Here is an 11176-nt window from a genome sequence, read left to right as displayed (position 1 = left end):
AGAATACATGAGTTTCTTTTTTGGCATAATTTTCTAACGAATTCACAAAGTAAATAGGTAAACGGATGTCTTTTTAAGTATACTAAAACAAATACTGCTACAACTTTTCTATACAAAAATCGAATGTAATACGGTTCCGTTAAAAGTTGTAATTGGGCTTTATAACAATGGGCTTTTCTTCCATGAATGACTGCTTTAAGCTCAACTGACCGGGTTGGATCCGAAACTAAAGCCCACTTAGAATCAATGTAATTATATTTCTGGAGATATTGGGAGTATTATTTATTGTCATATGCACACTAAAAACAAATGAAAAAGGAGCATTATCATTTATCAACAAATCTAACTCTCCTAAAGCCATGAATAAATAGGAGGAAAGGAAAAACTTGAGATGCTTCTTCTCTCTTCAGCTATATCAGTTGGTAAATTATTAACAAAAACAACTGCATGGAGAGATGTGATCGGTTCAGTGACTTACATAGTACGCAGAGAATGATCTTCATCATCAGAATACAAGTTCAAAGGTGATTCTCATTGTCTAAAACAGAGACGGTATAGCACATCCTTTAGTAGTTATATCTCACAGATGCTCCAAACCACAAACTATCCATATCCTTCAGCAAAGCCTCTAGTGCACACCTCTACTTGAAACACATCCTCTACATCACAGAAACAAAAAAAATTAAACTGACAGCCAATGATGCACTGCAAGTTTTGAATACCAAAAAAGACATAATAAATGGTTGGTGCGGTATGTTAACAGTGGTGACAGAGTGCATGGTCTATTTTCATAGTTCTAGCATGGAAAAAGTCAAGTGAACTAATAGAAATCCATAGGGTTCCATCCTAAGACCAAATGATGATGGGAGGAGTGGCCCATTAGACTCATATACTGGTTTTAGTTATCTCTTTACACGTGGGATATTGTTGTATTTATTTTTCTTTCATTTGCCAACATTAACAAGACATGGGACTAAAATTTATTTTATGTACTTGTAGATGCTACAAAAGACATGAGAAATATGTAATATTTCTAATAACCAGACATATAACAATTACGAAGTGACAACAAACTCCAAGTCAAACAGCATCTCTGCATGCACACTGATATACCAATACCAACCTTCAAGTGAAATCGCCAGATATTCACAATACACAGAGCTGTAAATTAAAAGGGCAACAAGAGTAAACAAAGGATAAACAGACTCACTAGGTCAATTATTTTGGGAAGATGAAAAGTTTCTATATCCCCCAGATACTTGCCCAAAACCTCCATCTTGTGAAGAGCCATAATTAGCATCTTGCGTATATCCCCTTTGTCCAGGTCGTGCATGGCTCTGAGTCTGATGTCTTCCCTGTTCCTGTGCATAATCAGTCTCAAGCTCTGCTCGGTTGAAGTTTCCCTGATAAGAAGGCGTAGCATTTCTTTGATCGTGTTCTGAGATACTGTAACCACTTCTTTCACCCGATCCAGCCGAACTATTATTTGGATGAGGTGGTAAATTAGGTGAATTTGGATAACCTCCACGTGGGTTCGGCACATAGCTCTGCTGTGATGGAGATCCGTAGCTGTGTTGTGGCTGTGGTGTATAACTGGTCTGTGGTGGCTTGTAGTTCTGCTGCTGAGGTGTTGCACTGCTCGGGTAGGGTGGTGACCCATAATTTTGCTGGGGTGGTGGCCCATAGTTCTGCGGGGGTGGTGTCCCAAAGTTCTGCTGGGGTGCTTGCCTGACGTTTTGTCGTAGTGGTTGCTCATAGTTCTGTTGTGGTGGTGGCCCGTAATTCTGTTGTGGTGGTGGCCCGTAATTCTGTTGTGGTGGTTGCCCGTAGTTCTGCTGTGGTGGTTGCCCATAGTTCTGCTGTGGAGGCGGCCCATAGTTCTGCTCTCTTGGACGCCTATCCCTGTTGCTTCTTCTCCCATAATGCACTGGGGGCGGTCTTGGAAAAATCTCTCCATTGACATACTTGTCCCCTACAAATGTGATGGCCATGCTTAAAATAAGTAAGAACAATGGTTCAATCCAAAAGACACATTCAGAGAGTCAGTAATGGAAAGAAGGTCTAACCTCCGTATTCCTTATTTACTGGATCAATATAGGAATCTGGCAATACAAATACCACTTGCGGAATACCTAACGACAGAAACTTTTAGTCAACAAATGGCTGAAACTCCACTGTGCAGTGTAATTGTCGCAAAAGCTACACTTACTTTTAAACTTTTCAGATGTCTCTTCCGAACACTCAACCTGAAAACCTTGATATGTTGTTGTACTCAGTGCATATATTTTCTTCTTTGCCTCTTCGACACTGAAGAAAAACAATCAAAGGATGAGTCAGGCAATGTATCAAGCTATGCTCACAGCCCTATATGCATTTACAATATGAAGTGTTGCAGCCAACACTTGTAATAGTATAATTAAGTACAGGGAAATCAGTACACTGTGTTTATCAAGAGAAAATATACCCAACAAAAAAACACCATTCATACTTGCTTACTTTTCCAAGAAGTTATATCGGAAATTCGGAACACCCTTCCTAATTTCTAACCAGTAACAACAACGGAGAAAATGAAGAGGAAAAACAATAATGATAATACATGAGGTGAATATAACCACATTGACATTAAACATTTAAGCATGTTATGTTGATTTGATTGAAGTGTCAAAAGCCGCCGCTTGATCCCTAACCTACATAATACAATCTGGGAGGAGCCATTCCCTTAAATCATCAAATAATTCATTATCCTAAAGCCAAAACCAATCAGCATCAGTCATCCCAATCCCAACAGTTTTTATCAAATATAATTAAATACTGTTCAGAAAGCACGATACGGCGGGTGGCGCTACAACGACACTCACTGAAACCAGCTAGCATTTCGACTTCTGTTCAATTGATGAAATAGTGACCTATCCATTCACTAACGGTACAAATCACATTTGAATTAGCCATAATTTGATCACAATTTAACAGAAATAGGGATGAACCGACTGACCCGCCGAAGACTTGTGCAGCGATATTGATATAGGTTTCGATCATCTGTTCGCGTGGAATACTGGAGTCCTTGGGGAAATCGACGGTGATCAGCCAGTGGTTGTAATCGCACCCTTCGAAGAGGATTGTGTCGGGGCCGATTTCGTCCGTCTCCGGATTGAATCCCCTGCGGAATAGGGTGGTGGAAGAAGTGAAGGAGCGGCGCGTAAACTGCGAAGCCGGGGTGGGGGATGGAAGAAGCCGAGCGGCGGAGAGGAAGGACAGTGGTTTGGGTTTGTGGCCATGGACAGAGTGCTCTAGAAGGGAAAGAACGCGTCGGAGGCTAAGTGGACGGAAGGCCATAGTTTCAGAGAGAGAAGTTAGGGTTTTTGGGGGTTTTAAGGATTTGGAAGTTACTAGTAGTAGTATTATTATTTTTGTTTGAAACTATATTTATGAGTAAAGTACTATTTAAGTCCTAAATATATGGCCATTTTTGTCTAAAACATTCAATTTTTGAAAATCGAGTCCAAAACATACGAAAACGCTCTCGAATAGGTCTTTTTTTACGGTTTCCGTCAACTTTGACGGTGAACCGTCATTTTGCCCAATTTTAACCCGATTAGCTGAATTTAATTACTGTGGCTAATTAAAAATTTTGTTCGGATTTTACATTTTAAATGTTAAATGAAAATTCTGAAAATTGGGTAATATAATTGTTTTTTCCAACTCTTCATTTCATTCAAATTTCTTCATTTTTAATTAGCCACAGTAATTAAATTCAGCTAATCGGGTCAAAATTGGGCTAAATGACGGTTGACCGTCAAAGTTGACGGAAATCGTAGAAAAAGGACCTATTCGAGAGCGTTTTCGTATGTTTTCGACTCGATTTTCAAAAAGTGAATGTTTTGGACCAAAATCATAAATCGGCCATATGTTTAGGACCAAAATAGTACTATACTCTAGTACTAATATATTTAATTTTTAGATATAGTAGGTCGTTTTGTCAGAGACAAATTAAAAATAATTCATCTTCATTGAAATAACATAAATAATTCCTCTTTTGATATCATGCACTCTTTGCAATATCGATCGATGTTTGATAGTGATTTCAAATCCCCTCATAATCATAGACACTCAAACAAAATTATCACTTTCTACCATTAATTTTTGAATATCCGATGATGTTGCTAATGGTAGACTGTGAAACATATTATCAACGGAAGTTGGTGCGCCAAGTGTAGTCGAGTCATACTTGATTACCTCTTGTGATGAGTGTTTGTCTTGCTTATCGTATTTATTTAGTGCTTTTTTGTAATTGTATCGTGCTTTAATCGATACTACTACCAAATTTCAGGAAATAGGAAGAGAAGATGAAAAAGTGTTAAAACTTTAGCAAATGAATATGCAATGAGTACGTATATAAGGTTGAAACAACTTCGTTGCTTCATCTTTGCCAATACATTCGATTTCAGTTTATATAGGAGACATGCACACTTATATATATTCATATATGTATATTTGCAACTCATACAGACCAATCCTCATAATTTCCTAACAACAACTACCAACGACAAAACTAATCAAGAACCAATTTCCTTCTCTACGTCAATCTGTAGTGTGATCAGAATGTATATTACCAAAAACATCGTGGGATGCTTCCCAGTTGCCCTGTTCCCTAGCTTCCCAGTATCCACCAACATAACGGTATGTCTCCGATCCTTTGTCTTTCGCAAACCAACGTGGCTTCCACCCCTTCTCTTGCATCGACCTAGCCTGTGTTCCCAATCAAATCCACCACATGCTTTAATAGATTGAACAATCTTGATCATGTCATTTCTTTAAATACTCAATCGAATATGTTGTCAATGTAATGTATCACTCAAAGTAAACGCCCCCTCATGGCTTCATACGATAGCCGAGAGTATACACACATGTTGCTGAACTTTAATGTTCAAGATCAAACTAGTTACCTGTCGTTGACGTTGCTCTAGCCGCAATTTTTCAACGTTCGCCTTCTCGTACTCCCCATTTTCCAAGCACCTCTGGTCGGGTCTCAATCTTGAATCTGTTGGGGGTAGCTTCTCCTGCAAAAAGGTGTTGAGTAACGACATATATACATTCAGGGATCCATGTCACAGAATCAAGTTCACGAGACTAAACAGAACTATTTCACAATAACAAGCTGTAATATATTATAGGCCAACAAAACTGGCTTCGAAAGGTAACAAATAAGACAAAACGTGTACAAAATTAATTCGTCTCCAAAAAGATCACCTTTAATCCTGGAGTAAGCTCATTCATTGTGATGGCAAAGCGAGTCAAGTTATAACGTGTCGGGCACTGTAGAGGCTTGCTGCGTTTCCATAGCAATCGAGCTTCAGATAGAGATTCATGACCTTTTCCTTTGGAGAAATCTCCATCAACATAGTGCATGCTCTCATCCCATTTCCCAAACAATGTTGCCACCGTCTTTCCACTCTTGTCTTGGACAACTCCATGCACCTGCATTCTCAAAGTTGTTTTTGTGGAGACACCCTTAAGAATAATACTCCAGAAGCATAATTACTATAAATCATCAAATTCTCAAGGTTTGAGATAAATTATCAGGAGAACTTTGATCTATCACCAAATATTGTTGCAGAAAAAATATATGCTTAGACACTACTTGATTGCAGATTACTTATTTTACAATTGCACTCGGAAAAAATTAAGATAGTTCAGTTCCATAAAATATGATGTTCCATTTCCATATAATTTCCATCTATACAAGAGTATGAGAGAGTACCTGATGAGGATTCCGGTCTATGATGGACTGCTCCTTGAATTTAAGCTTACAAGAGTAGTCGTGATTTTCTTGTATCCGCATAGTACCATAGTGGTCACAATATAGTTTTCCCAAAATGAGATTATATATAGATGTTGTAACCTGTCAGATAAAGGTCTTTGTTTGTCTATGAAATATACTTGGAGAAGATAAAAATCTGCAATGATTTGTGAGAATACCTTACTCCATTGAAATACTGTTCCATCATCGAATTCGACAGTCAGAATGCCCACAGGATCAAGCTGAATGGACCGACCCCAGAATTTGCTTTTCAGATTACTATCGCCATAAAACCTCCAGCCTGTGCCCTCACAATGGCATGCTACAATCATGGGGTGATGACTCACCTGATCCAAAGGAAAACTGACCACTTTCGTACTCATTGAAAGTAAAAAAAAATAAAAAAGAAATTCACTTTTCACTTAGCACTCTGTTTAGATTAGAAGTGGTAAGTTCTTTGTTTTGAGCTATTGTGCAGTAATAATAAATTCAGACAATTTTTACGAGATTGTAGTCAGTCAAAGATCTCCAAAGTAAAGTCTGCGAAACTATCTTAGCAACCAATATTTTTAGCTCCCCGTAACAAACTGATACCTTTTCTGAGAAAAATCGCAAGCCTTTGTCTGGATAATCAGCTTCATATGTCTCCCCTAACAATGGATTAAAAGGTTTGCAATTTCTTCCTTCTGTAGAAGCATAGCCAGATACAGCAAATGCAGCTACATTTAGAATCCTCATTAGGCTGTTACCCTAAAAAAATTTAATAGTAAATCATAAGTCAGTTGCTAAAGGGTGAAAACAGAAGCATCTTGCAAGAAGAGCACCCATGATACATCAAACTCTAGAAACTAGATTAATATGTTAAGACCAGTGAGAAGACAAAAACAAAGAATTTTATCGAAAACGCAATGCAAAACAACAACAAAAATTCAGACCTCAGAATAACAGAGGTTATCTGCACCATAGCACCAGCTGATTGGACCAAAAAAAAAGCAAGAAAGGTAATACATACTCTCTCCGTCGTATTACCTCCCTCCGTCCCAAAAAAATAAGGACATTTGGGACAGTACAGGAATTAATGCATAATTGGTAAAGTAAGAGATGAGGAGAAGGGTAGTTAAAATAGTGTTAGTGGATAGTGGGACCCACATTATTATTAGTGTTTAATGGTGGGCCCTAGTGGTATAAGTTGTAAATAAATTGATGTAACAAAGAAAACATGTCTGATACAATTGTGCAGCCAGTGTATCAGCAAAATAAAGTACCAGCAGAAAATAAGATAAACATTAAAAGCATTACCTTCTTTCCCCATTCATAAGCTCGATCAAGAAGATATGAATATTCAACATCTTCAAAACATTTTTGCAGAGAAGAGAGAGGCTCATTGAAGTAGACAGGGAGACAAACTTTCGTGAGATCCTTCCCGATGTTGTCTTTGATCATTGACCATAAACTCACTCCTTTCTCCTTCTCGACAGGATCGGGCAATTTTTTCCTACGCTTAACACGAGGAAAGTTTCTTCCGGCAAATCTAATGTCAGGATCAATACCATCCTCAGATTCAAAAGTACTAAGATCATCACCAGATGACAATGACGATGTCCTAAAGTCGGACTCATTGCTCTTAAAAGAGCTAGAAGAAAGAAAATCCTTGGTGTCAAAGAAAGTATTATCTTCTTCATCTGTGTCTTCGTCAGCTGCACCAGCTCCTTCATTTTCATATTCAGACTCACTGGCACTTTCTGGTAGAAGTATACAGAAAGGTAGTGAGGAGTGGCTCAGTTTATTCAAACACTAAATTGGAGATGCAAGATTTACCATATACTAGTATTTATGGACGTACTATAATAATTAAAATTTTAAAACCAACAAAACAGAATGAAAAGTTTGGCAGCATTAGGCAATCAAACATTGTCACTCCCAGTATATGCTACAAACTAACGAATTGCAAAGTCTAAATTTCAAAATACTCCATGATACGAGGTATTTACATGTACATTTACGGACTTTTTAGTCCAACTTGTTGATCAAATCCATTGAGATCCCCCCAAACAAAGATGACGGCAAAGGTTGTCAGCATGAAACAATATGTAAAAGAACTACATACCTACTGACAACAGAAAACTTGGGAGCTTAAATAAAATATCATGCACATGGTCTCGGTCATCAGGACTTAAGAAAATCATGATTTGGCTTTAATGATGTTAAGTCAACCAAAAATAATTAGCATGCATGGGGAAGCATACCACTATACTTATCTTGCCTTGATCTAGAGGATGCTCCAATTTCTTTTAACTGCCTCTGACTCTCGTCGACAACTGTATTCTCCAGATCCACTTTTTCTGTCTACAAATTTAGCAACAATGTTTCAGTCACAAACTAATGAAAAACAATAAGTCAAGAAATAATATTGTGAGTCTCGATATATCTTCTGCAGGATGGTTCAACATAATGCACAAGATATACCCATTCCAGAAAGTGGTATTTGCATAAAATAAACCATATGCCTTTAACTGAAAAAGCAACAAAAGAATGAGTGGGTATATTAAACATTGTATACTACTCCAGAAGGCTAAAAATGAAACTACAGCCAATGAGCCCATCACAGAACTTAGTCAATGAGTATATGATTACAAGAGAAACATTGGGTGTATAAAAAAATGTAAAGGGCTTGAATTAAAGGTATCCAGGATGGGTATGATATGACACAGAAGAGCACCTCACACAATCAACAATTGTCAAAATCTAAAGAAGCTAACTCTATGCAAGTTTCCCTGCATGCAAACATGGAGTAAAAGGGGAGTAGTTTTTATTGATATGATGAGCAACAACAAAGAACTTATCAAAATCAAGGATTTTCACAAACAAAAAGTATCGAGTCAATCAACGTTACGAACAACAGAACCAATTAAAAAAGACATAAGAACGATGATGTATCTACCTCTTCAGAGCAATAGAAGACAACACCTGCCAAATGATAACTGGTGGCTAATTGTGAAAGACGTTGAGAAACCATTAATGAACTGTCAGAGTAAATTTCTGCTTCTGAGGAATATGATATTGTTTTAAATAAGATGGTTGACGATTAAACCCACTTGTTTATGAGTGAAACCAGAAATTATCATTTATATGGTACAAACCAGAGCAACCTTAGATCAACAGATCTGTGCCGATGGGACTTCCAATTTCAACCAAAAATGAATTTATCCACCACATTACCCTATACCTCGTTGTAAGAAACCAACATCCCAGTAATTATAGATTACAGGTATAGGGTAATCCATTTCTTACAACGAGGGGAGCTAAATCTAACAGCCTATGCACCGTCTCTCCATTTTAGTATACTACCAAGTGTTATGAGTAAAAACTTAAATTTGGATAAGATAATTAAAATAATAATAATAATAATAATAATAATAATAATAATAAGTATTTAAAAAGAATAAAAAACACCTTGATGTAGTACAGGCTGAAAATAGAGCAAAGGGAGAAATAAGCCTCAAAGGCGCCTCACTAATAGAATTTATACTTAAGAATATAGTAACAATGAGTACAGTGACATTCAGAACCAATTCTAGTTCTAGAGATCTAGAGTGTTTATAGTCAGTCTACAACAAGAAGAAAAAAATCACTCAAAACACCAAGTCAGCCACTAAAAGATCTAAATGTACAGCACTTTAATGTGCATAACTCTGTGAAGAAGCTATAGAATAACTCCGAAAAGAATTTGTAAGAGAATTTCTACTAATCTTGACATGTACCTCTAACTGCCGCAATGTGTCCATGAGAAACCAATGCTTCTGTTTCAAGAGCATCAGCTGATTCTGCAATGAAGAGAACTCATCCTTCATGATCTGCTCACTGTCCTGAATTACAGCCTCGCTCACCCCTTCTTCCAACAACCTCCGCCTCAGCTTTTCTGTCGATACAGCTAGGTTGTCCACGGGAGCCATTAACTCACTGTTGGACATCCTTGGAAACATGTCCTTCATAGTCTGCAATACCTCCATCCATGCTAATTTATCCTCTCTGCTCTCAGCCCTTAGATGGAGCCTCTTAGTACCCGTAAAAATAGAGAATCTCCTATCATCTGATCGGCTCTCTCGAATAGACGAGACCTGAACAGAGATAATAATTTTTTAAAACACCTAAGCCGCATTTCTGTAATATTATACTAGTATCAAATAAAATCCTAAACATGTTGCTTCAAAGTTGAAACCAAGTTAACCAACACCAAAACAGTAAGTATTAAATGACTCACGGTGATGTAAATCAATAAATACATTGCATCCTTGAGTATTACTAATGTACTACTAAGACTTGTGTTCAGTGGCAAAACATGACCAATCCTTTCATTCCAATTTTCCAAAACAAGATGAAGCAAAAGGAAAATGTTTCAAGCTGAATGAACAAAAAATAAAAGCAAAATCTTCATTCAACCTCACTCATTTTCCCAATTGAGAAATAAAATAAAAAACATAGTCCGCAAATCACGACTGCTGATGATGAACTACAAAAAGAAGGTTTAGAAAAAGAGAATCGAAACCTTCAAATGAACTTCACCAACTGGCGTCCGGCTCTTCCCCGGAGAAGTTCCATTCCAGTGATGATGATTCTGGTAGCTACGCTGCCCCATAACCCGCCGCATCGATGTCTCCCCAATCACCCTGGACCCGCTCTCCGTCTCCTGATTAACAACAATCTTATCCGGCCCGTGGATCTTATAGTAGCTCAACACTCCGTCTTGCAACACGAACCACCGCGGCCGCCATCCCCTCCCGTAATTCACCCACTTGTACAGAATCCCCGAAACCCCGTCCCCAACTATATCGTTAATCTTCAAATCGCGGCTCTGACCATGATTATGACTGTGGCGATTGCTGTTCGAATTGCTCAAGCTCACAGCACCGCCGCCGTGATCGGCGGCGGAAACACGCGCCGACGAAACCCTCGAGGTCGCCGCCAAATTCTGAATTCTGGCCGGCGATTGCGCGGCGGCAGGGATGGAGGAGTTGCTGATCGCCATTGACGAGACGCAGCAGAAGGGGTACATTCCGGAATCCAGCATAATTTACAGCTTCGATACTCGGATCATAACTCCTTGCTTTTTTTCAAAAAATTGGTCGAGAAAATCAAAGATGAAAGAAAGGAATGAATAAGAAATATAGTAATTCAAATTTGTTAGAGAGAGTTAAGCGAATTTTGAAGTGTGAATAGATACAGAGGAGAGTGGTGAGTATAGGTTGGATATGAGATTGATATTGAATATGGGAGAGAGAAGTTAGGGGCTTCGCGGAGAGTTTTCCGGTGAGATTATGAGGTGGCTTTGGGGCGGAGAAGTCTTCTTTGTTGAGGCCGCCGGTGAATTCATTTTATGCT

At 38.3% G+C, this 11176-nt stretch overlaps 2 protein-coding genes across 2 annotated transcripts; both read right to left on the bottom strand.

The window, feature by feature from the left end:
* Positions 1-375: 375 nt before the first annotated feature.
* On the bottom strand, positions 376-3381 carry LOC121811353 (multiple organellar RNA editing factor 1, mitochondrial-like). Its single transcript, XM_042212198.1, has 5 exons — positions 2993-3381; positions 2210-2307; positions 2067-2132; positions 1211-1972; positions 376-659 (listed from the first exon to the last, which is right to left on the bottom strand). The coding sequence occupies exons 1-4, from the start codon at positions 3331-3333 to the stop codon at positions 1215-1217; spliced, it is 1263 nt and encodes a 420-aa protein (XP_042068132.1). The 5' UTR covers positions 3334-3381; the 3' UTR covers positions 376-659; positions 1211-1214.
* Positions 3382-4361: 980 nt separating this feature from the next.
* Positions 4362-11168, bottom strand: LOC121811345 (oxysterol-binding protein-related protein 1C-like). The gene is made up of 10 exons (XM_042212187.1): positions 10344-11168; positions 9559-9915; positions 8044-8143; positions 7097-7539; positions 6392-6547; positions 5977-6144; positions 5759-5899; positions 5248-5475; positions 4944-5057; positions 4362-4746 (listed from the first exon to the last, which is right to left on the bottom strand). The coding sequence occupies exons 1-10, from the start codon at positions 10863-10865 to the stop codon at positions 4579-4581; spliced, it is 2397 nt and encodes a 798-aa protein (XP_042068121.1). The 5' UTR covers positions 10866-11168; the 3' UTR covers positions 4362-4578.
* Positions 11169-11176: the final 8 nt, after the last annotated feature.

This window comes from Salvia splendens, chromosome 1 (assembly GCF_004379255.2).
Source record: "Salvia splendens isolate huo1 chromosome 1, SspV2, whole genome shotgun sequence".
Lineage (NCBI taxonomy): Eukaryota > Viridiplantae > Streptophyta > Magnoliopsida > Lamiales > Lamiaceae > Salvia > Salvia splendens.
Note: the sequence above shows the minus strand (reverse complement) of the source record. Positions and strands in the feature narration are given on the sequence as shown.